At 48.2% G+C, this 24,472-nt stretch overlaps 1 protein-coding gene and 1 pseudogene across 2 annotated transcripts; one reads left to right on the plus strand and one right to left on the minus strand.

The window, feature by feature from the left end:
- Positions 1-869: 869 nt before the first annotated feature.
- Positions 870-9,229, plus strand: LOC139830439 (cold-shock protein CS120-like). 2 transcript variants are annotated; one of them, XM_071818444.1, is made up of 3 exons: positions 870-1,412; positions 1,602-1,626; positions 8,815-9,229. In XM_071818444.1, the coding sequence occupies exons 1-3, from the start codon at positions 947-949 to the stop codon at positions 8,972-8,974; spliced, it is 651 nt and encodes a 216-aa protein (XP_071674545.1). In that variant the 5' UTR covers positions 870-946; the 3' UTR covers positions 8,975-9,229. The 2 variants fall into 2 exon arrangements, with proteins under 2 accessions (XP_071674545.1, XP_071674544.1); XM_071818443.1 differs by having other exon boundaries at positions 870-1,626.
- A 1,928-nt stretch (positions 9,230-11,157) lies between these two features.
- On the minus strand, positions 11,158-24,071 carry LOC139838820 (uncharacterized; annotated as a pseudogene).
- Positions 24,072-24,472: the final 401 nt, after the last annotated feature.

Consider the following 24,472-nt stretch of genomic DNA (forward strand, 5'->3'; position numbering starts at 1 on the left):
TTGAATTTTGACTTTTTTTGCATAAAAAGTTTAGAAAAAGGTAAAATAACGTATAATATATCAAAATGATCGTGGAAAAAAGTTACATTCGAATTCACCGGGGTTTACCTGGTTAGCCAATTTTTAAATTCTCAAAATTTCAAATAAAAATACGAAAGCAGAAAGATTTTAGTTTTTGCCATAAATTCAGGATTTAATATTTTTAAAATTTTTAAATTAATAATTGCATCCGGCATTAAGTTTACTTAACCATAAAGTTAGCCAATTTTTAGATTTTCAAATTTTCAGGTTTGGCAAAAAAAGTTTATTAAAAAAATAAAAAAAATAAAAAAATTAATTATAATATAAATTAAAAAGTTAATATTTATTTATTTATTCAAGATTATTATTACATCATTACTTTTGTTTATTAAAAAAATTATTTAGAATTCAAACAATAAAGAAATGCGACATCGACCAACATGTTAATCGGATTAATATGATACTAGTATCACATACATGCGCGTGAAGCACTTGGAAGCGGGATGGGATAAAACTCGGCGGACCGGGACAATATGCCTGTTTTCTACTAGTGGCAAACGAAAAGAAGGATCAGATGTTTCCGGGGAACAATCTTCTTTCCAGACGAATACGGATGAGTTGGGACGTGGCGACCGGCCGAGGCGCCCTATGCCTTCACAGGCCCGGCTCCTCTTTATGGGCTAGTCGGCAGCTACCTGCCTGCCAGCAGACGTCGCGCCCTGACGCGGCGCTTTCTGAGTTAGTCGGCAGTCACCTGCCCATCCACTCATGAGAGCACACGTGGTGCTTTGTCCACCCTCGAACGGCCCATAAATAGTGCCTCGTGGTGCACTTACTTTGCACAACCCACCTGCTCCACACAGCCAAGGCAAGTAAACAGCAGAGCTATTAGATTTCCTGAGTGTAGTGACAAGTTCAGCGCAAGATGGAGCACCAGGGGCACGGCGCCGGCGAGAAGAAGGGCATCATGGAGAACATCAAGGTGAAGCTCCCTGGTGGCCACAGTGATCACCACCAGACCGGTGGCAACTACGGGCAGCAGGAACACACCGGCACGGCGACGCATGGAGCCCCGGCCACCGGCGGCACGTACGGGCAGCAGGGACACACCGGGATGACCGGCACGGGGACCCACGGCGTCGGGGAGAAGAAGGGCGTCATGGAGAACATCAAGGAGAAGCTCCCCGGTGGCCAGAGTGACCACGACCACACTGGTGGAACCTACGGGCAGCAGGGACACACCGGCACGGCGACGCATGGCACCCCGGCTACCAGCGACACCTATGGGCAGCAAGGACACACCGGAGTGACCGGCACGGGGACGTACAGCACCGGCGAGAAGCAGGGTGTCATGGAGAACATCAAGGAGAAGCTCCCCGGTGGCCATGCTGACCACGAGCACACCGCTGGCACCTACGGGCAGCAGGGACACACGGGCACGGGGACGCATGGCACCCCGGCCACCGGCGACACCTATGGGCAGCAGGGACACACCGGAGTGACCGGCACGGGGACGCATGGCACCGGTGAGAAGAAGGGCGTCATGGAGAACGTCATGGAGAAGCTCCCCGGTGGCCACACTGACCACCAGCAGACCACTGGAATCACCGGCTGTTGACTGCCAAAACCCACCGGCGGGCAGCGACTGTCAACACTGTAGAGCCGGGAAGAGCCTAGAGCTGCGGCTGGCTGAGACCCCTCCGAGCGACGGCCCGCAATGCTCTTCTGGTCACACGCGGCGATGCGAAGTGCAAGGGCGTGCCACCTGACCTATACCTGGTCAGGAAGGTGATGGGGATGCCTCGCTTAGTTTCCTGCATGGCATACACGTAAACATTAAATACGAGCCTCGATCGGCTCTCAGGTTATCCTGTGAATCGGCTCAAAGAGCCGATCCACCCATGATTCGTACGGGGTGCACGAACATATGGTGATCCTGCTTGATCAAGATAAAGCTAATTAGATCTACGACGATTTAGGGTTTTCACCGCATAATCGGATCATCCTACTCCAGGTTGGGCCTCGCGGCCACGCACGGTGATCGTAAGCCGATCCTAAACAAGGCCTAAAAACCAACATGAAGTTGATCCTCGGAACATCCTGTTTAGGGCTTGCGAACGCCACCCTACGTGCCGCTGGATCCTCCCCCCCTTTGTAAGGCCTAACTATTGCAGATATTAAACTAATCCTTGCAGAACAAGGAGCAATCGTAACGGATCAGATCTACTAAATAAAGATCAAGCGGGGTGCCGCCCCCACACCTGAGATAGGTGTGAGGGCGGCTAGACATGCAAGGGTTGCACTACGTAAGCATGTTATACGAAGAACTATGCTAACCCTAACACATCTATGATAACTACGTTGCTCGCCATCAAAGACGCTTCAGTACGAGCAACGCATGAACAACGTGGGGCTTGTGCTGCCTAGATCGCAAGATGCGATCTAGGCAGCATGTCGCTTACCTGATAGAAACCCTCGAGACGAAGGAGTTGGCGATGCGCCGAGATTGGTTTGTTTTGGGTTGAACGTGAGTTGTTGTTTATTCCATAAACCCTAGATACATATTTATAGTCCAGGGGACTTTCTAACGTGGGAATATCCCACCGTGTGCGATACAAACTCTAAATCTTGATCTAAGATATAATCTACTATAATTAAAGATACACGGGCAAACTAGCCCAAATTCTCCGTGCAAGGCCGCTTCAGAGATCTTCCACGTGTAGTCTTCCAAGCCCATCTTTCTTACGGCCCACCTCTGGATTTGTCCAAAATCTGGTGATAACACATGCCCCCCTGGTTTTGGCAATGATAATTCCAAAACCACTCTGTCTTTCCTTCGAAGGGTCATGTCGTGGCAGAGCAGAGCCATTTGCAGCATCCGTCATCATTATGCCCTGTCCTCTCAGCTTCTCTGCAAAATTTGACAACTCTAGCATCACCCCTTCGGAAACTGTAATGGCAGTAATTCCCACCAGGTTTCTCATTATTTAAACGTGCCGATTGATTAGTTATCTTTATCCCCTTCCTCTGTTCCAGCCATCGGCACCCCAAAAAACCCTTCTGCACACTATGTCTTCTTCTTCCTCTGCCTCGTCGGGACTTTCCTTTGAGTCCTCTTCCTCCCCCGAGCCGATGCCAGCACCGAGCCCACAAGAGGTCCATGCGGCCAACACCCGCCGCGCCATAGAGGCCGGGGGGAAGCCAGACCATGACTTCTCCATCTGGTCCGAGGACGACGAGTCCTCGACGGACGGGGAGAGCGACCTCCGCTTCCTTGCCGACGGGGAATCGGAGGAGGAGAGCGATGACGATCGCTTCTCCTGGGAAGACTTTACCTCCTCCGAGGTGAAGGAGGAGGAAGAGGAGGAGGAGGACGACGACGACAGCCCCTCCGACGAGCCGCCGGCCAAGCGCCACTGCCCCTGGCCAGGGAACCTTAGTGATTATGATAGCGACGACGACGACGACGACGTGGAGGACGAGGACAACGAAGGTCCTGCCGGCGGCCGCTACAGCAGCGACGACGAGCCCGCCGGGAGCAGCGCCGACAGCGCTGACGATGGTGACGACGAGGGCAGTGACGGCCCGTAGAATAGGACCTCTAGAATAGGATCAGCAGCAGTAGACGGGGCAATGTATCCCCTTAGTACTCCCTTTTGAGAGCAATCAGCTCTTCTATGTAAGAAATCTGGTTTATCAATGAAGAAATTCCCCAATTTGATTTTGCCAATTTCTTTTATGCCAATTCAGCCGATTCCCTTTTATACTGACCCCGCCGATCGTCACTTAGCCAATGCCTAACGAGCCGATGACAACGCACCGGTATCTCAATGCTCCATTCTTCATCCTTTTGATCTTTTGCCTTTCCCAACTGACGACTTTGAGCTCTGGCGGACAACTAGGCAGATCGACGTTCTTACGAGAGCCCCAGAACCACTGCTGAAACGACTTGATGCTGAAGTCGATACCACTGGGGTTTTCAGCCCGACGAAATCTCAATCGGCTTATTAAGAACAGAAAATTCTGCGCCATCCGTTGCCCCCGAGCCTCTATCAAGGCGAGCATATCAGTGGACTAACCAAACGTGTCGTCATTGGTTCCCAAGTCATGATGCAGAACCAGCCGATCTCAGCAAAATCGGCTTTCCAGAGCAGAGAACTTTCAGGGTGAGCTGCCCCCCGAGCTTCTTCAGTCTACTCTTCGCGCCTTGCGGGTCAGATCGGCTCCTTTCCTTTGGTGGATCTGATGCAACACATCCTTAACCTGATCTGCACATTACTCGCAAAAGGAAACCTGCTTCATTGACCCTCTGCTCATAACAATTGTACCTCTTGAGTCGATGGCCACGTATCTGCATCGGCTGAATTTTTTTTTTTATTTGGCCGATTTTTCTTAATCGGCCCCCAATGTTCCACTGCACGCATGTCTGCACGTGTTTGCACATGTTTATCTGCACATGTTCATCTGACTATATGCCCCCCAAGCCGATATTTGCCAAATGATTGCAGATATCGGCTTCTATGGTTTAGCCAGGGCCCTGTATTTACACGTCGGCTCCACAAAGATCCATGCTGCCTTTCATCTGCCGACGTGGCCGCTGCCCAGTGAATCATTGCTGAACACAAGCAGAATATGTGCTGAATATGTAGCGAACATAATTTTGGCCGATTGCTGGAATCGGCCTCCATTAGAGTGCTGACTGAAGGTTCTGTAAAGCTCCTTCATAATCATGGAGCCGATCACAAGGATCAGCCTCGTCTTGTTTTGCTCACTGGTGTGTTCTTGCTACTCGGTCAGGCTGGATAAAACCAACCCAACCTCTGACTTGATGCGCCTGCTGTCGTCCATTTTGAGTGCATCGTAGACTCGTGGAGCACTAAACTCTGTCGGAAGGACGAGCACCATGTTTGTGCCAGCCGATGTTTCATCATCGGCTTTCTTTTGCTTGGGACGCCACTCCATTCTCCGTGGACGACCCTCTTCATCCAGGGCTCGCTGAACCTTTGCAGCCAGGTCAGGCCGTGCCTTTCTTAGCTTATGCAGGTATAACCTTTCGGCTTCCTCCAGGCCGCGCAACCGCTGAACCCTGCGTTTTTTGTGAACGGCTGAGTCCGTCAGGGCACCACCTTGGACGGTGGTACCTGTCTTCTTCCTCTTCTTGTCCCTCGTCTTCGGAATCCTCAAGATCTGTCCAACGAGGTGACTCAGCGCGTTTGCTTTGTGGCGGGAGAGGCCCTAAGCGCTCGAACACAGACACGTTGGCTGCCTCCTTCTTCTTCTTGTTGCATTCTGGGCAATTGCCGATTGTGGGCAATCGGCTCATTCCTGAATCCCAGCAGTGTCTGAAGAAAGGGCAGTCCCAGTGTCTGGCATTGTCATCTTGCTCCCTTGATGTGTCCGTGGCACGGCGCTCGTGCTCTTCCTCATCGCGATCCTGCCGACGATGTCTTCTGGCTTCTCTAGCCAGACGATCTCCTTCATCATCATAATTGGACCGTCGGCGTTGGTCATACTGACTCACATATTTGTTGAGGAGGTGATCAGAGAGAGGTCGTTGATATCTTATGTTCTTCACCTCTCCCTCTGTGACGTAGCGCTTGCCATCATGATGGAGCCGATCGCGTGGAGCGGCCTCCTTTGTGTCCTTGCTATGAGAGCAGCTGCCCTCATCTCCATCTTTGCCAGAGTGGTTTCCAGGTCCTACCATGTTGATACTGAACGAGGGACCTGGCTGGCAACCCTCAGGGTAGGTGACTTCCACCATGTTAACGGCGGGGAAGGGTTGGGTGTCGACCTTCATGGCGTACTGGTTGAAAATTAAACGCCCCTTCTCTATCGCCGCTTGGATGTGCTGGCGCCACACCCTGCAATCGTTGGTGGCATGGGAGAGCGAGTTGTGGAATTTGCAGTACGGCTTTCCGTTTAGCTCTTGCGCCGTGGGGAACTTGAGACCTTCGGGAATCGTCAATCTGTTTCTCCTTGAGCAGGAGGTCGAAGATTTGTTCAGTCTTGGTCACGTCAAAATCAAATCCCCTGGGCGGCCCCGGTGGCTTTACCCATTTGCAGGACACGGGGTTCCTCCCCGAGTCCACTCAGCCACTGCTACTTCTTGGTCTCCCGCAGGAACTTCGTCTTCCTCCGCATCGACCAGGACTACTGCACGCTTGAACTTGTCTTGGTACAGGTCCGGGTGGCGCTGTTCATATGCTGATAGTTTCTGAACCATGTGCGCCGGTGAGGGATAATCTGCTTGGGAGGCCATGTCCTTGAGCTGTGTTGCAAGGCCAGCTACTGCCAACTCGACTGCTTCCTTTTCAGTTATACTAACCGAATAACATCGGTTCCTAAGATTCCTGAAGCGCTGGATGTACTCTGTCACCGTTTCTCCGCGCTTCTGACGTAGTTGTGCTAGATCGGCAATGCTAGACTCGGAAGCTTCTGAATGGTATTGCGTATGGAATTGTTCTTCCAATTGCTTCCAAGACTGGATGGAGTTTGCTGGCAAAGAGGTGTACCATCCAAAAGTCGATCCCGTGAGGGACTGTGAAAAGAGCCTCACGCGTAGCTGATCCGACACTGAAGCCGGTCCTAGTTGCGCCAAATATCGGCCGACGTGCTCGATGGAGCTGGAGCCATCTGATCCACTGAATTTGGAGAAGTCAGGGAGCCGATATTTAGGTGGCAGCGGGATCATCTCGTACTCGTCGGGGTACGGCTTGGAATAGCCGATTGCCCTTCTTTTCGGCACCATGCCGAACTAGTCTCTCAGTATGGTACTGATCTGATCCGCTGTGCTGGCTGCAGGAGTTGCACTCTGAAGATTCGCCGGGGTGGCGTACTTAGCCAGCCATGTTTGCTTTTCCAGCTCTGAGCCAACTGCAGGAGCTGGGCTCTGGAGTTTCGTCGGGGTGGCATACTTAGTTAGCCACGTCTGCTTCTCAAGCTCTGTCGCTGACGTTCCTCCTGTCTTCGCCGGAGTCCCTGATGTTGTGGCCTGGTTTGAGAGTGCCCAGTTGCCACAATCTGGCACATACGTGCACGCGTATCCTTGAGGGATCTCCTTGGGCGCCTCAGCCAAGAACTGGTAGTCACTAGGGCCACCACCGATCTTGTAGACGACGAATGCCGGTGTAGCCGGCACTTCAGCTGGTGCTGCCAACGCATATGGCAGCGGTGGACGGGACTGGAGTGGCAACTCTCCTTGATGCGTCCCGAGAGCTGGTCCTGACGGCGAGTACTGGTGGCTCATGATCTCCTGGATCACGCGCAGAGCGAGACTCTCCAACACGTTGACCAAGTTTTCAGAGTGGCGGTATAGCGAGTGAGCCACCAAGTAGTTGATCTCCTGCCGCAGGCCCCTGGTGCGTTCCTCCGACGGGGCAGAGAGGTCTATCCCATCGAGTGCACCTTGCGGTGAGAATCCCTTCCATCTGATGCCATGGGAACGGGTTCTCTGAAAAGAGCCGATGAGGTCGGCTTCGAGGGTGACCTTGATCTCGTCGTATCTCTTCTTGAGCTCGTCAGGCAGCTCCTCGTAGGTGACTGGCATGCCGTCCGCCATCTCAGATGTAGATGGCGATGTGGTTGATGTAGACGATATGTCCCACCGGGCGTGCCAGAATGTGTTGACTGCCAAAACCCACCGGCGGGCAGCGACTGTCAACACTGTAGAGCCAGAAAGAGCCTAGAGCTGCGGCTGGCTGAGACCCCTCCGAGCGACGGCCCGCAATGCTCTTCTGGTCACACGCGGCGATGCGAAGTGCAAGGGCGTGCCACCTGACCTATACCTGGTCAGGAAGGTGATGGGGATGCCTCGCTTAGTTTCCTGCATGGCATACACGTAAACATTAAATACGAGCCTCGATCGGCTCTCAGGTTATCCTGTGAATCGGCTCAAAGAGCCGATCCACCCATGATTCGTACGGGGTGCACGAACATATGGTGATCCTGCTTGATCAAGATAAAGCTAATTAGATCTACGACGATTTAGGGTTTTCACCGCATAATCGGATCATCCTACTCCAGGTTGGGCCTCGCGGCCACGCACGGTGATCGTAAGCCGATCCTAAACAAGGCCTAAAAACCAACATGAAGTTGATCCTCGGAACATCCTGTTTAGGGCTTGCGAACGCCACCCTACGTGCCGCTGGATCCTCCCCCCCTTTGTAAGGCCTAACTATTGCAGATATTAAACTAATCCTTGCAGAACAAGGAGCAATCGTAACGGATCAGATCTACTAAATAAAGATCAAGCGGGGTGCCGCCCCCACACCTGAGATAGGTGTGAGGGCGGCTAGACATGCAAGGGTTGCACTACGTAAGCATGTTATACGAAGAATTATGCTAACCCTAACACATCTATGATAACTACGTTGCTCGCCATCAAAGACGCTTCAGTACGAGCAACGCATGAACAACGTGGGGCTTGTGCTGCCTAGATCGCAAGATGCGATCTAGGCAGCATGTCGCTTACCTGATAGAAACCCTCGAGACGAAGGAGTTGGCGATGCGCCGAGATTGGTTTGTTTTGGGTTGAACGTGAGTTGTTGTTTATTCCATAAACCCTAGATACATATTTATAGTCCAGGGGACTTTCTAACGTGGGAATATCCCACCGTGTGCGATACAAACTCTAAATCTTGATCTAAGATATAATCTACTATAATTAAAGATACACGGGCAAACTAGCCCAAATTCTCCGTGCAAGGCCGCTTCAGAGATCTTCCACGTGTAGTCTTCCAAGCCCATCTTTCTTACGGCCCACCTCTGGATTTGTCCAAAATCTGGTGATAACACCGGCACGGAGACACATGGCACCAACGCCACGGGCGGCACCTACGGGCAGCAGGGACACACTGGAACGACCGGCACCGGGACACACGACACCGACGGCACCGGTGGGAAGAAGAGCATCATAGACAAGATCAAGGACAAGCTGCCTGGACAGCACTAAGCCCGGTCTGCCCGCGCCCGCTACCTTTGCAGAATAATAAGATGTCAAACTTCCACAGTATATCAATATATGGCATCACTTGGTCGTTCGAGGAGCGAATTCGTCTAAGTTTTAAGCTTTCACGGACAACAGTGTGTCAAGAATTTTCGTTTGTTTACAGTTTGCAGACTTTGATGTGCAAATTTCCTTATGGTTCAAGCCGTGTATATCTATATATGGCATCTAATAGTTATATACAAGCGAAATGTTATGTAACCTGTGTTGTTTTAGCAATCCATTATTTTTATATTAACTTTGGAAGTGAATCAAGTAGACTTGTTACTGGCTGTTTGGTTCAGGGGTATCCTTTATTGGCTGAGGGCATCCCAACCACCTGGTTAGAGATAGCCAATTTTCTTATTTGGTAGAGTGTGAGGGATGAGCTAATTTTTTGTTTGGTTGAAAGGATGAAATGTAGTTGGGGATTTGCTAGTACCGTGCAAAATCCAGAACTTGTAATTTTGCTCGTTTAAGCGGTAGCTGATTTGCTAGTACTCGTCGCCAATCCCAGGCCACTGCCCCGTCGAGCTCCCAGTCCATCGCCCGTTGACCCCTCCCTAGCCATCTCCCTCGTCGCCCAACCCGTCCTAGGCCATCGCTCCCATCGCCCCTCCCTGGCCATCTCCCCCGTCGCCCAACCCGTCATAGGCCATCGCTCCCGTCGCCCCTCCATGGCCATCCCCGCCGCCCATCCATACCAGGCCACCTCCCGCCTCGACGCCGACTGGGACAGAGAGGATGGCGAGGAGGGAGAAGCCTGCTACCAACCAAGCAAAATAGGCGAGAGGGAGGGAGGTACCTGCCGGCGTAGTGCGTCTCTAGTATGGTCTTCCGGCACCGCATGTACCATCTCGCCATTCTCCCAACCACGCCCGAGACAGAGAGACGATCTAGAAGGGAGCAGCCCTGTGAACCACCGACATTGTCTGGAGTCGATCCAGCGTCTTCCAAGGTCGAGTCGCCGCGCTTGTGTCAATCAATTTGGCGGAGCTGCCTCCTACACACGAGTTTCAGGTAATTCTACGCGCGAGCCAAAAGTGGTTGACGTCGTCCGCCACTTTTGGCCAGATGAGCTCAACCACCGTTTTGGGTGCATATTCTCAGAATCTGGTTATCCCTATCCCCTCTCACCCTCAAAACCAAACAGATGACAACCACTTTTTCAGTGGCTACTCCTAGCCACTTGAGGATATCCCCGGAACCAAACAGCCCCTTAGTCATTATTTGCATTAAAGGAAAATAGTTTGTTTCATAAAAGCCACAATATATGATTAACAAAATTTGTATCAATTGGCAGGTCCAGTTCCTTGGTAGCCACCCCAGATTCACCGCCTCCAAGATCTGGAACGCTCATGCTGAGCCAAAATGCAAGCTCTTCTCTTGGCTCGCGCTCCACGGGGAGCTCCTGACGGCTGACATGCTTGCCATTACCCCACGATCCAAATTACCCCCTATGCCTCCGTGCCCCAGAGACGGCAGACCACCTTTGCAAAGACTGCCCTTTCACCTCCGCGATCTGGAATCATGTCCAAGCATGGGACAACAAGGCAGCTAGTGCCCTGGGACATAGCTTCCCTACCATCTCCGAGTGGTGGGACGATCTCATCACTGGAAAGCCGATAAAAGGGCAACGATGCACAAATGGTCGGCTCCTGTACGTTCTTTGGAATGCTTGGAAAGAACGAAACCGTAGAATCCTCACTGGACGGCGTCTTACCTACCTTGACGTCGCTACCATCGCTTGAGAGGACATTCTCCAAAGAGAACGCGCTTTCGCTGTTTTTGCGCCTGCAATCCCGGCTGATCCGGATTAGGTTTCCTTTGCTTTTTGTTTATTTGGCGTGCTTTCTGGCATGTTTCCACCTTAATTTAAACATGCCACTCTTGTACAGTGTTCGTTGTTTTCCCTCTTCTATATGAAAAGGCAGTGCTCAAAATTTCTTTTGTATCAATGCCAAAGTACAAAGAATGAAAACATGTGTTTGGATAACCATACCATATATATACAACATATTTTAATAATGTACAGTAGTATACCATGTCAGTCTCCGTATTCCGCATATATATATTTATAACGATAAGATAAAACTTGTACTTTGGATGTAAATCCTGGTTGTGAAATGTGTAGAAAAGATAAGATAAAGTCAATTCGCCTCCCTACACAACCGGATTCCCTCCGTATGAGCAGGCCCGCTCGGCAATGACCAAATTCCGCTGGGAAACGATATGCCATCCGTCGGCAAGCATCGGGCCGGAACGACAAAATCTCCCTCAGTCGCGTCCATGGCGAGGAACATGTCCGGATCGAAGGAATCTGTGCGTGAAGACAAGGACGCGAAGCAGTAGCCACCCCCTGCCGCCGGGGCGTGGTACTGCTCCTTTTTTGTCCCCTGGCCGAACGGTGCCAGGACGATGAGGGCCCGATTGCCGTAGCAACTGCTGAGGGGGAAGGCGGCTGCAACAGGTGATCCAGACAACACGAGCGTCCATGCCACCATCATCTGGGTGTTTCCAAAGTTTTAAATAGCCGGCTATAGTCTCGCTATAGCGGCTATAGCCTTTGGGGAGACCTACCGCTAAGGCTATGCCATTTATAGGCTAAATGAGAAAAACTGCTATTAGCCGGTTATGCCCCTAAGAGCAAGCACAATGCGAAACGCTTATTGAGACGCTTATAAACAGCAAAAAGGTAGAACGGAATAAAATAGGTGGCTAAGCTCACATCCCTTGCAACATGGGGATTTTATTGGAGACCCTAATTAGCCTAGCTGCTAGCGCAAGGAGATCTCCGATTTTCACGCCGCAAGCCAGAAAACCAAATAGTGTCGTGGGATACTTTTTGCGCCGGGCACCTGGGGTTGAGGGAACAACCGACGGAAGACGGGGATTCTGGATCCTGGCGCCCGCTTTTTAGGGTCGCGTTGTGGATGCTCTAATAAGGCTCTAATTTAGCCGCTAATCCTTTTTTATGAATTTGTTTTCTCTTCTACTTTTTAATTCATGTTTTCTGAATTCCTGTTCAATATGGTTCAATAAATCTTGTTAGTTGAATAGTTGAATATTTGTTTGCGCTGAATAGTGGAATGAGTTGTAGCTCGAATCATGTTTGAGTCCTACTTTTCCTCCTTTCTTGGCAAGATATAACTGAAATTTATCCTATTTTTATTTAAAAAAGTTAAATAGATTAGCCCGCTATAACCTGGCTATAGCCTTTCTTAGCTTCTGAAAATGTCGTGGCTAAATGAAATAGCCCGCTATTTTAAACTAAGTAGATACGCATCTGAAGGCGACCTAGGTGATCAGGTGGTACGGTGTGTGCGTTTTAATCTTCACCAGTTTCTGATACGTACCACTGCATGAACGTGCTAGCTAGGAACTCACCTCTCCTTCTCGGCCGTCGGCGGGCAGCACGGCCGGACACTAGTAGAAAAAGAGGCTTCCGTCCACCCCCATTAGTCCCCAAAATATAGGTCTTTAGTCGCGGTTCGGGAGCGAACCGTGACTAAAGACCTGGGCCCAGCGCGCTCGGTGGCCAGCTGGTGGACGGGAGGAGCTTTAGTCGCGGTTGGCCAGGCCAACCGCGACTAAAGGTCCTCAGGCCTGGCCCGAAGGACTTTAGTCACGGTTGGCCAGGCCAACCGGGACTAAAGGCCCATCCCTATAAATGCAGCTCAGCACACTTCACTTAGCCATTTGGTGCCACTTCTCTTCACAATCTTCACAAGGGGGTGGTGGGTTTGCTTTTGGTTCCTCTTATGCACACAAGGTGTTCGATGAAATGCCCGAGAGCATGAAACAAACATGATATGAAGTGCCCGATCGCGGTTAGCAACTTGAACCTTTCATGTGTCATTGATAAAATATGCATGTGTGTAGTTCATTGTTTAATTTCTATTATTTGTAGCTAGTTAGTTTAACAAATGCATGATGGTTAATTATATATTTTATATAATAATAATGCAGATGAATCGGCAATGGATGTACGGTAACCGACTCTCCGGCGAGTTCATTACGGGTTTGAAAGATTTCCTCGTAGTGGCTAATGCGAACAAGCAGGGAGGTTTTGTCATCTGTCCATGTGTTGGCTGTAAGAATCAGAAGAGTTACTCTTCCTCAAGAGACGTTCACCTGCACCTGCTTCGGCAGGGTTTCATGCCAAGCTATAATTGTTGGACCAAGCATGGAGAAAGAGGGGTTATAATGGAAGAAGATGAAGAAGGGGATGATTTCATCGATGACAACTATCTTGATCATATCGGTGATACTTTCATGGAGGATGCTGAAGGTGGGGAAGGTGAAGGGGAAGGTGAAGAAGAGGCACGTGATGAGCCCGCTGATGATCTTGGTCGGACCATTACTGATGCACGGAGAGGCTGCGAAACTGAAAAGGAGAGGAAGAATTTGGATCGCATGTTAGAGGATCACAAAAAGTCGCTGTACCCCGGATGCGATAATGGTCTGAAAAAGCTGGGCAGCACACTGGATTTGCTGAAATGGAAGGCACAGGAAGGTCTATCTGACTCGGGATTTGAAAATTTGCTGAAAATGATGAAGAATATGTTTCCAAAGAATAACGAGTTGCCCGCCAGTACGTACGAAGCAAAGAAGGTTGTCTGCCCTCTAGGTTTAGAGGTTCTGAAGATACATGCATGCATTAACGACTGCATCATCTACCGCGGTGAATACGAGAATTTGAATGAATGCCCGGTATGCACTGCATTGCGTTATAAGATCAGAGGCGATGACCCTGGTGACGATGTTGAGGGCGAGAAACCCAGGAAGAGGGTTCCCGCCAAGGTGATGTGGTATGCTCCTATAATACCACGGTTGAAACGTCTGTTCAGGAACAAAGAGCATGCCAAGTTGTTGCGATGGCACAAAGAGGACCGTAAGTCGGACGGGGAGTTGAGACACCCCGCAGATGGAACGCAATGGAGAAAGATCGACAGAGAGTTCAAAGATTTTGCAGCTGATGCAAGGAACATAAGATTTGGTCTAAGTACAGATGGCATGAATCCTTTTGGCGAGCAGAGCTCCAGCCATAGCACCTGGCCCGTGACTCTATGCATCTACAACCTTCCTCCTTGGTTGTGCATGAAGCGGAAGTTCATTATGATGCCAGTGCTCATCCAAGGTCCGAAGCAACCCGGCAACGACATCGATGTGTACCTAAGGCCATTAGTTGATGAACTTTTACAGTGGTGGGGCAGACCTGGTGTACGTGTGTGGGATGAGCACAAAGAAGAGGAATTTGACCTACGAGCGTTGCTTTTCGTAACCATCAAAGATTGGCCTGCTCTTAGTAACCTATTGGGACAAACAAATAAGGGATACAATGCATGCACGCACTGCTTACATGAGACTGAAAGTGTGTATTTGCCAAATTGTAAGAAGAACGTGTACCTGGGGCATCGTCGATTTCTTCACCGACATCATAACGTAAGAAAGAAAGACAAGCATTTCAACGGCAAGGCAGATCACTGGCCGAAGCCTGCGGAACGTACTGGTGCGGAGGTATTTGATATGGTCAAGGATTTGAAAGTCATCTTTGGAAAGGGTCCTGGCGGACAATCAGTTCCGCAGGGAGCTGACGGGCACGCACCCATGTGGAAGAAGAAATCTATATTTTGGGAGCTAGAATATTGGAAAGTCCTAGATGTCCGCTCTGCAATCGACGTGATGCATGTTACGAAGAATATTTGCGTGAACCTGCTCATCTCGTTCATTGCCTACACTATATATATTGTCCTAACTATATTGTTGTGTACGCTATTATGCAGAAAGAAGATTGGGGAATGCAGAAAAAGGAACATCCATGATGTTGGGTTCATTGACCCACATATCGTTAATGGATATGTGTTAGAAAGATTCCCCCACGACGTGGAGAAAGACCTGTGGGAATTTCTTACAAAGCAGCAACTCAAAAGTCAAATTCTATTTCCTTACCATTTTGGGTGAGTGTTTCTATCTTGAGCACATTCTCTTTTGTTTACTCTATGCATGGTATGTCTAATTGATGAGTTATGCATGACTGTGCATGTAACGTGTCCGCAGGTTCCACTGGATTCTGCTAGTAATTGAATTTCACACCTCCAGAGTTCTCATCATGGACTCTCTGAATATGGATCCAAAACTTTGGGTCGACATGAGAAATATGCTGCAAAGGTAATTATTTTCAATCATTTGCGCTCTATATTGATCAGCCTCTTTCGTTCATTTCCTAATATGAAGTAACTAATAACTCCCTGTTCATTTAATTTTCTTTGCCCTGTAGGGTTTGGAGACGGTTCTCAGATCAAATGGTCGGTGAATTCAAAAAAGAGCTAGAATTTAGAGTCTTACTGTCTGGGGATATTCAGCCACCGGGGACCAATCTATGTGAATACTATGTTTGTGAGTTCATCCGGAGATACACCTCTGAGCGGAGGCCGTCGGATAACAACGTCAAGAGGAATAACTTCCGGAAGACGCTTAGTCCAGAAGCTCGCTTCCGACCAATTCAAGAGGAACTAGCAGGATTTTTGATGAGGGAAGTCCTCCATCCTAAAGGAGAACACTATTACGAGGACGTAGATCTTCTGATGCAGTAAATTGTGTATGGAAACTTGTTCGAAATTGTATATGGTCATCCGAGATTGAATATATATTATATATTCCTCTTGAATTCTTCTTGGTTCTAATTTCAAACTTGTTTGAAATTGTACATTCATATGCATGTATATAGTAGCGTAGAATATGTGTACTGAAACTTCTTCAAAATTAAAATAAAACACAAAATAAAATATAAAATAAATAAAACAATACAAATTAAAAAGAGACTAGATTTAGGGGGGTGGGGGTAAAACCCTAAACCTGCGGAGGCCTTTAGTCGCGGTTGGCCAGGCCAACCGCGACTAAAGGTCCTCCGCCCCGACGCACGCCTGCCGCCACGTGGACGGGCCTTTAGTCGCGGTTCGTAAGCAACCGCGACTAAAGGGGGGGGCCTTTAGTCGCGCTTAGTTAGTCCCGGTTGCGCAACCGCGACTAATGGCAGTTGCCTACCGGGACTAAAGCCCGTTTTTCTACCAGTGGGAGTCTCCGCTCCGCCCTCCTGTTCCCCATACTGCCGATGGTCCTCGGATGATCTGTCTCCTCAGACGGAACCACCGATCTCTTCCTTCCTTCCTTTTGCCGGACAAAGAAAGAAGATGGGATTTGGAGCTAGAATGCATATATGGAAACCGCGATTTGCCGATTTGCACAAGGAATCTGCGTCTATCGCCCTTGATTTGGATCCCCTTGCATCGCCATACAGTGAGTGCTAGAAAAAATAAGAGATACGACAGTACATCTAAGTCTACATCCAAGTAAGTCACCGTCATCTCACACTTCTCAGGGTGCTCCAATTTCCCGTCTTAAGCGGGATTGAATCCGTCCCGCTTGAAGGAACCGTTCGCTGGGCCAGGCCCATTTATTCGGTAGCTATGTCTCTTTCGCGTGCGTGAGTTACCCTATTGCTTTGATTTTCCAAATCTATACCTAATCTATACCTCTCTATCTCTACTACTTAAAAAGAATGAAGTTCCTCTTTTTCCTCCGGTCGCAGATTTCGTCAACCATATTTTCAATAAGACAATTTTACCCTTCCACCGATACATCGTCAGTTCTCCAATCCTTCATCGCGCGCAGTTGGGCCAGGCCCAACGAGGACGTCCACCGTCGCCACTCCTTCCCCAACCCCAGGCCCCACACTCATCTTGCGTAGGGTTTCATCGTTGTTGCGGCCGCCGAGGAGAGGGAGACGGACACCTCCACTCTTGAGTCTCGCCTGCTGCTACACCTCCACGAAGGCCCTCTCCCCCACATCATGCGTCCTCACACCTCCTCCAGCGCATGCTCACACCGACCGGCGGATCTGACCATCGCCGCCTCCACCGCGTGCATCAGGTCTCCGCCACACATCCTGGGAGGATGGAGGCACGATGCCCTCCTCAGACTGCGATCAAGAGCAACATCAGGGAGGGGCGGCTCGAGGCATATGTGCTCAAGATCTAGGGATGGACGCCCAGATCCCACCGGCGCGCTTGATCTTGTTTTGGACCAGAAAAAAATGAAAGAAACCAGCAAAAAACCAAAAAAAAACCTGAGAAAACCAGCGAAAAACCGAAAACTATGAAAAAAAATGTACAACCTTAGGTTTTAATGGGTTGGCCCTCCCCATCCGCTGCTTCAGGCGGGAACGAATCACTCCCACTCTGAGCGGGGAATAGGGATTACCCACTCCTTAGGTACAAACCAATCACGACGTTGTTGTTACTAATTTCCCTCCACTGAGATTATTAATGCGATGGAAACAATAAATCCCACCGAAATATGTATTCACATGCATATTTTCTTATTATTTGCAAAGGATTACCAGATGCTTGGGAACACGTTGCGAAAGCTGCTGCTTAATCAAGCAACTGCATCAGAATGAATGGGTACAGACACTACGGAAAAAATGGCATTGCCGTGTAGCCAATCATTGTCGTGCACCACTGCACGGCAAAGACATCTTTGCCGTGCGCAGCAAGCAGCACGCACGGCAAAGACAAACCGCACGGCAAGGCCTGAACGCAGCACACGGCAATGAATCCATGCACGACAAAGTCAGCAGTGGCGCACGGCAACGAATCGGTGCACGGCAAAGTCCAAACAAAGCGCACGGCAAAGAAATAGTGCACGGCAAAGGCTCTGGACGTTGCCGTGGCGCACCCTTTGCCGTGTGGACAGACAAGTTGCACGGCAAAGGGGCCTTTGCTGTGCGTTCCTTTATTTGCCGTGCGCCAACATACATTTTATTTGTTTTTCTTTCTATTTTATTTCATCTAATACTTATATTTATTTTTTTAATTAGTTTTACTTTTTGATGACTATTTATTAGTGTTACTTAAGACAATGTGCAATACAAAATTACTCTCCATGTTCATCCCCCCACATATATCAGGGTTTCGGAGCAATCCGCGCTTCGGAAAATCTGCTAAGTGTTATTGCCCAAATGTGAGGAAGGTCACACCGGGGAGCTACTTTTGCACCATTACACCTTCCACCACACTTTCACACATATCATAGGTCCACATGGAAGATTTGGTGGGGTTCCGGTGCTCCGGCGGTCGTCCCCCTCCTTCCCCCAAAAACAGCGGGACGGCGGGTCTACCCCCCTAGATTTCTCAGCGCGAGGGTGCACCAATGTACTTTTTCATTCTTTTAGGTTTGGTTAGGACATATACACATGGAGAACCAATCTTGGGACCCTTTGGCACATGGTAGCCTCCGGCATACCCGCAGCTAGAGCCATTATCACGCGAGGGTGTGCCTGATCTACTGGTTAGGGTTAGGTTTAGGGTTAGGGCTAGGGTTTAGGGGGTAGGGCTAGTGTTTAGGGTCAAGGTAAGGATTTAGGGTTAGGTATAGGTATAGGTTTAGGGTTTAGGGTTAGCGTTAGGGTTTATGATGCAGGGTTTTGCAGCTCCGGTGTCAGCACGTGTAGTTAATGGTTTAGGGTCTAGGGGTTTAGGGCTCGAAGCCTCCCCAGTTTAGGGTTTAGGGTTTAGGGGAGCTACTTTTGCACCATTACACCTTCCACCACACTTTCACACATATCATAGGTCCACATGCAAGATTTGGTGGGATTCCGGTGCTCCGGCGGTCGTTCTCCCCTCCTCCCCAAAAAAATAGCGGTATGTATGTCCCGGCGGGTCTACCCCCCTAGATTTCTCCGCGCGAGGGTGCATCAATGTACTTTTTCATTCTTTTAGGTTTGTTTAGGACATATACACATGGAGAACCAATATTGGGACCCTTTGGCACATATACCCGCAGCTAGAGCCATTATCACACGATCGAGGGTGTGCCTGATCTACTGGTTAGGGTTAGGTTTAGGGTTAGGGCTAGGGTTTAGGGGTAGGTCTAGGGTTTAGGTTCAAGGTAAGGATTTATGGTTAGGTATAGGTTTATGGTTTAGGGTTAGGGTTAGGGTTTATGATGCAGGGTTTTGCAGCTCCGGTGTCAGCACGTGTAGTTAATGGTTTAGGGTCTAGGGGTTTAGGGCTCGAAGCCTCCCCAGTTTAGGGTTTAGGGTTTAGGGGAGCTACTTTTGCACCATTACACCTTCCACCACACTTTCACACATATCATAGGTCCACATGGAAGATTTGGTGGGGTTCCGGTGCTCCGGCGGTCGTCCCCCTCCTTCCCCCAAAAACAGCGGAACGGCGGGTCTACCCCCTAGATTTCTCCGTGCGAGGGTGCACCAAGTTACTTTTTCATTCTTTTAGGTTTGGTTAGGACATATACACTTGGAGAACCAATCTTGGGACCCTTTGGCACATGGTAGCCTCCGGCATAACCGCAGCTAGAGCCATTATCACACGACGGTGTGCCTGATCTACTTGTTAGGGTTAGGTTTAGGGTTAGGGCTAGGGTTTAGGGGGTAGGGAGAGTGTTTAGGGTCAAGGTAAGGATTTAGGGTTAGGTATAGGTTTAGGGTTTAGGGTTAGGGTTAGGGTTTATGATGCAGGGTTTTGCAGCTCCAGTATCAGCACGTGTAGTTAATGGTTTAGGGTCTAGGGGTTTAGGGCTCGAAGCCTCCCAGTTTAGGGTTTAGGGTTTAGGGGAGCTACTTTTGCACCATTACACCTTCCACCACACTTTCACACATATCATAGGTCCACATGCAAGATTTGGTGGGATTCCGGTGCTCCGGCGGTCGTTCTCCCCTCCTCCCCCAAAAAATAGCGGTATGTATGCCCCGGCGGGTCTACCCCCATAGATTTCTCCGCGCGAGGGTGCACCAATGTACTTTTTCATTCTTTTAGGTTTGCTTAGGACATATACACATGGAGAACCAATATTGGGACCCTTTGGCACATACACCCGCAGCTAGAGCCATTATCACACGATCGAGGGTGTGCCTGATCTACTGGTTAGGGCTAGGTTTAGGGTTAGGGCTGGGGTTTAGGTTCAAGTTAAGGATTTATAGTTAGGTATAGGTTTATGGTTTAGGGTTAGGGTTAGGGTTTATGATGCAGGGTTTTGCAGCTTCGGTGTCAGCACGTGTAGTTAATGGTTTAGGGTCTAGGGGTTTAGGGCTCGAAGCCTCCCCAGTTTAGGGTTTAGGGTTTAGGGGAGCTAATTTTGCACCATTACACCTTCCACCACACTTTCACACATATCATAGGTCCACATGCAAGATTTGGTGGGATTCTGGTGCTCCGGCGGTCGTTCTCCCCCTCCTCCCCCCAAAAACAGCGGTATGTGTGCCCCGGCGGGTCTACCCCCTAGATTTCTCCGCGCACCAATGTACTTTTTTCATTCTTTTAGGTTTGTTTAGGACATATACACATGGAGAACCAATATTGGGACCACTTCCTGCGCTGCTTCTGAAGTAGCCATATATTCCGCTTCCATTGAAGATGCCGCCACTATGCTCTGCTTGGAACTCCTCCAGCTGACTGCTGCACCATTCAAAATAAATACGTATCCGGATTGTGACTTCGAGTCATCCGGATCAGTGTCAAAGGTAGCATCGACGTAATACGTTACGACAAGCTCTTCGTCACTTTACGAGAAACATTTCCTTAGTCCTTTTCAAGTACTTAATGATATTTTTGACCGTTGTCCAGCGTTCCATTCCTGGATTACTTTGGTACCTGCTGGTCAAACTAACAACATGTACCACATCTGGTCTTGTACACAACATGGCATACATGATACAGCCTATGGCTGAGACATAGGGGATGTTGTTCATCTTTTCTCTTTCTTCTGCCGTGGCTGGACCTTGAGTTTTACTCAATATCTTACCTTGCAACATGGGTAAGAAACCTTTCTTACTTTCGTCCATTCTGAACTTCTTCAGAACTTTGTCAAGGTATGTACTTTGTGAAAGCCCTATTAAGCGTCTTGATCCATCTCTATAAATCTTGATGCCTAATATATACGCTGCCTCGCCAAGATCCTTCATTGAAAAACTTGTATTCAAATAGCCTTTGACACTTTCAATAAGTCCTATATCATTTCCAATCAACAATATGTCATCCACATAAGATATTAGAAATGCTACAGAGCTCCCACTCACTTTCTTGTAAATACAAGCTTCTCCATAAGTTTGTATAAATCCAATTTTTTTGATCACCTCATCAAAATGTTGGTTCCAGCTTCGGGATGCTTGCTTCAGCCCATAAATGGAACGCTGAAGTTTGCATACCTTGTTAGCATCCTTAGGAACAACAAAACCTTTGGGTTTTACCATATACAACTCTTCCTCAATGTTGCCATTAAGGAACACCGTTTTGACATCCATCTGCCAAATTTCATAATCGAAAATTACAACAATTGCGAACAAAATCCTCACAGACTTTAGCTTCGCTACAAGTGAGAAATTCTCATCATAGTCAACTCCTTGAATCTATCGGAACCCTTTCACGACAAGTCGAGCTTTATAGATGGTTACATTTCAATCAGCGTCTATTTTCTTCTTGAAGATCCATTTGTTCGAAATAGCCTTGCGGCCATCAGGTAAGTCCACCAAAGAGCACACTTGGTTTTCGTACATGGATCCCATTTTGGATTTCATGGCCTCTTGCCATTTGTTGGAATCCGGGCTCATGATCGCTTGATCATATGTCGCAGGGTCGTCACTGTTGTCCACCAACATGACACTGATGACAGGGTCACCGTACCATTCAGGAGCATTACGTGTCCTTGTCGACCTGCCTAGTTCAGTAGTAACCTCGTTTGAAGTTTCATGATCACCATCATTAGCTTCCTCCCTAGTTGGTGAAGGCGGCACTGGAACATCTTCTGGCACTGCGCTACTCGCCTATTCGAGAGAAGGTTCAACAACCTCGCCGAGTTTTGCCTTCCTCCCACTCACATCTTTCGAGAGAAACTCATTTTCTAGAAAGGATCCATTCTCGGCAATGAAAATCTTGCCTTCAGATCTGTGATAGAAGTTATACCCAATTGTTTCGTTAGGGTATCCTATGAAGACACATTTTCCCGCTTTGGGTTTGAGCTTATCAGGTGGTAGTCTTTTCACATAAGCTTCGCAGCCCCAAACTTTAAGGAATGACAGCTTAGATCTCTTGCCAAACCATAATTCATACGGTGTCGTTTCAACGGATTTAGATGGTGCCCTATTTAAAGTGAATGCGGTTGTCTCTAATGCATAACCCCAAAATGATAACGGCAAATCTGTAAGCGACATCATATATCAAACCATATCCAATAAAGTGCGATTACGACGTTCGGACACACCATTGCGCTGTGGTGTTCCAGGCGTCATCAGTTGTGAAACAATTCCACATTTGTTTAAATGCATGCCAAACTCGTAACTCAGATATTCACCTCCACGATCAGAATATAGAAATTTAATCTTCTTGTTACAATGATTTTCTACTTCACTTTGAAATTCCTTAAACTTCTTGAAAGTTTCGGACTTGTGTTTCATTAAGTAAATATACACATATCTACTCAAATCATCCGTGAAAGATAGAAAGTAACAATATCCACCGCGCGTTGCTGCACTCATTGGACCACATACATCGGTATGTATTATTTCCAATAAGTCAGTTGCCCGCTCCATCATTCCGGAAAATGGGGTTCTGGCCATCTTGCCCATAAGGCATGGTTCACATGTCTCAAATGATTCAAAGTCAAGTTATTCAAGAAGTTCATCAGAATGAAGCTTCTTCATGCGTTTTACACCACAATGACCTAAACGGCAGTGCCACAAATATGCGGAAATATCATCATTCATTTTAATTCGTTTGGCATCTATGTTATGAACATGTGTATCACTACTACCGAGATTCAACAAGAATAAACCATTCACTTTAGGTGCATGACCATAAAAGATATTACTCATATAAATCGAACAACTATTATTCTCAGACTTAAATGAATAACTGTCTCGCAATAAACAAGATTCAGAAATGATGTTCATGCTTAACGCAGGCACCAAATAACAATTATTCAGGTTTAAAACTAATCCCGAAGGTAGACGTCGAGGGAGCATGCCGACGGCGATCACATCAACCTTGGAGCCATTTCCAACGCGCATCGTCACCTCGTTTCTCGCTAGTCTTCGTTTATTTCGCAGTTCCAGTTTCGAGTTACAAATGTTAGCAACCAAACTAGTATCAAATATCCAGGCACTACTACGAGTACTAGTAAGGTACACATCAATAACATGTATATCAAATATACCTTTCTTGACGATTCCAGCTTTCAGATCTGCGAAGTACTTGGGGCAGTTGCGCTTCCAGTGTCCTTCGCCCTTGCTGTAGAAGCACTCAGTGTCAGCCTTAGGTCCAGGCTTGGGCTTCTTTGCAGGCGCAACAACTTTCTTGCCACCCTTCTTGAAGTTGCCGTTCTTCTTAAGCTTGCCTTTCTTGAAACTAGTGGTCTTGTTGACCATCAACACTTGATGCTCCTTCTTGATTTCCACTTCAGCAGTTTTAAGCATTGAGAAGAGCTCGGGGAGCGTCTTCTTCATGCATTGCATGTTGTAGTTCATCACAAAGTTCTTGTAACTCGGTGGCAGTGATTGGAGAACCCGATGAATCCCCAACTCATTATGAATCATTATTCCTAGCTGTTGGAGTTTATTGGCGTGCCCAGACATCTTGAGCACGTGCTCGATAACGGAGATATTCTCTTCCATCTTACAGTTAAAGAACTTTTCAGAAGCTTCATAGCTTTCCACGGCCGCGTTAGTCTAAAAGATCATTTTTAGTTCCTCAACTATTTCATACGTACCATGGTTCTCGAAATGCTTTTGAAGCTCTGATTCTAAACCGTACAGAATGGCGCACTGAACTACTCCGTAGTCATTTTTACGAGTACGAAAAACATTTTTCTCCTCCTCGGGAGCATCCTTTGCAGGCGGGGCACTCAGCGGTGCATCGAGCACATAGGTCTTTTGAGCAGCATTGAGGATAAGCCTTAGATTGCGGAACCAGTCCGTAAAGTTGCTTCCAGTGCCTTTCAGCTTTTCTTTCTCTAGGAACGCATTAAATTTGATTGCAGGCGGCACCATGATCTACAACATATTTGAAAGGCATTTAGACTAAGTTCATGATAAATTGAGTTCAAGTTTTAATTCTAAATTACTAGGTGAACTCCCACTCAAAACAACATCCCTCGCATTGTCATAGTGATTACATGAACCAAATCCACTACACCAAGTCCGATCTTCATGAGAGAAGATGTAGTTTCAAAGGCGAACATTGAGATGTTCATTGTATCATTCATATGACTCATGCTTTACCTTTAGGTTTTCCGTGTTCCAAGGCCATGTCTGTACATGCTAGGCTCGTTAAGTTAAACCTTAGTATTCCGCATGTGTAAATCTGGCTTACACCCATTGTATGCGAACGTAGAATCTATCACACCTGATCATCATGAGGTGTCTCAAAACGACGAAATTTTTCAACGGTG

Source organism: Lolium perenne, chromosome 4 (assembly GCF_019359855.2).
Source record: "Lolium perenne isolate Kyuss_39 chromosome 4, Kyuss_2.0, whole genome shotgun sequence".
Taxonomy (NCBI): Eukaryota; Viridiplantae; Streptophyta; class Magnoliopsida; order Poales; family Poaceae; genus Lolium; species Lolium perenne.

Bases quoted from the DNA above. Each gene is read 5' to 3' on its own strand.
- LOC139830439 (XM_071818443.1), top strand. From the start codon at position 947: ATGGAGCACCAGGGGCACGGCGCCGGCGAGAAGAAGGGCATCATGGAG. The intron at 1,627-8,814 runs CACCGGCTGTTG...ATCTGGTGATAA, and splicing joins CACCAGCAGACCACTGGAAT to CACCGGCACGGAGACACATG.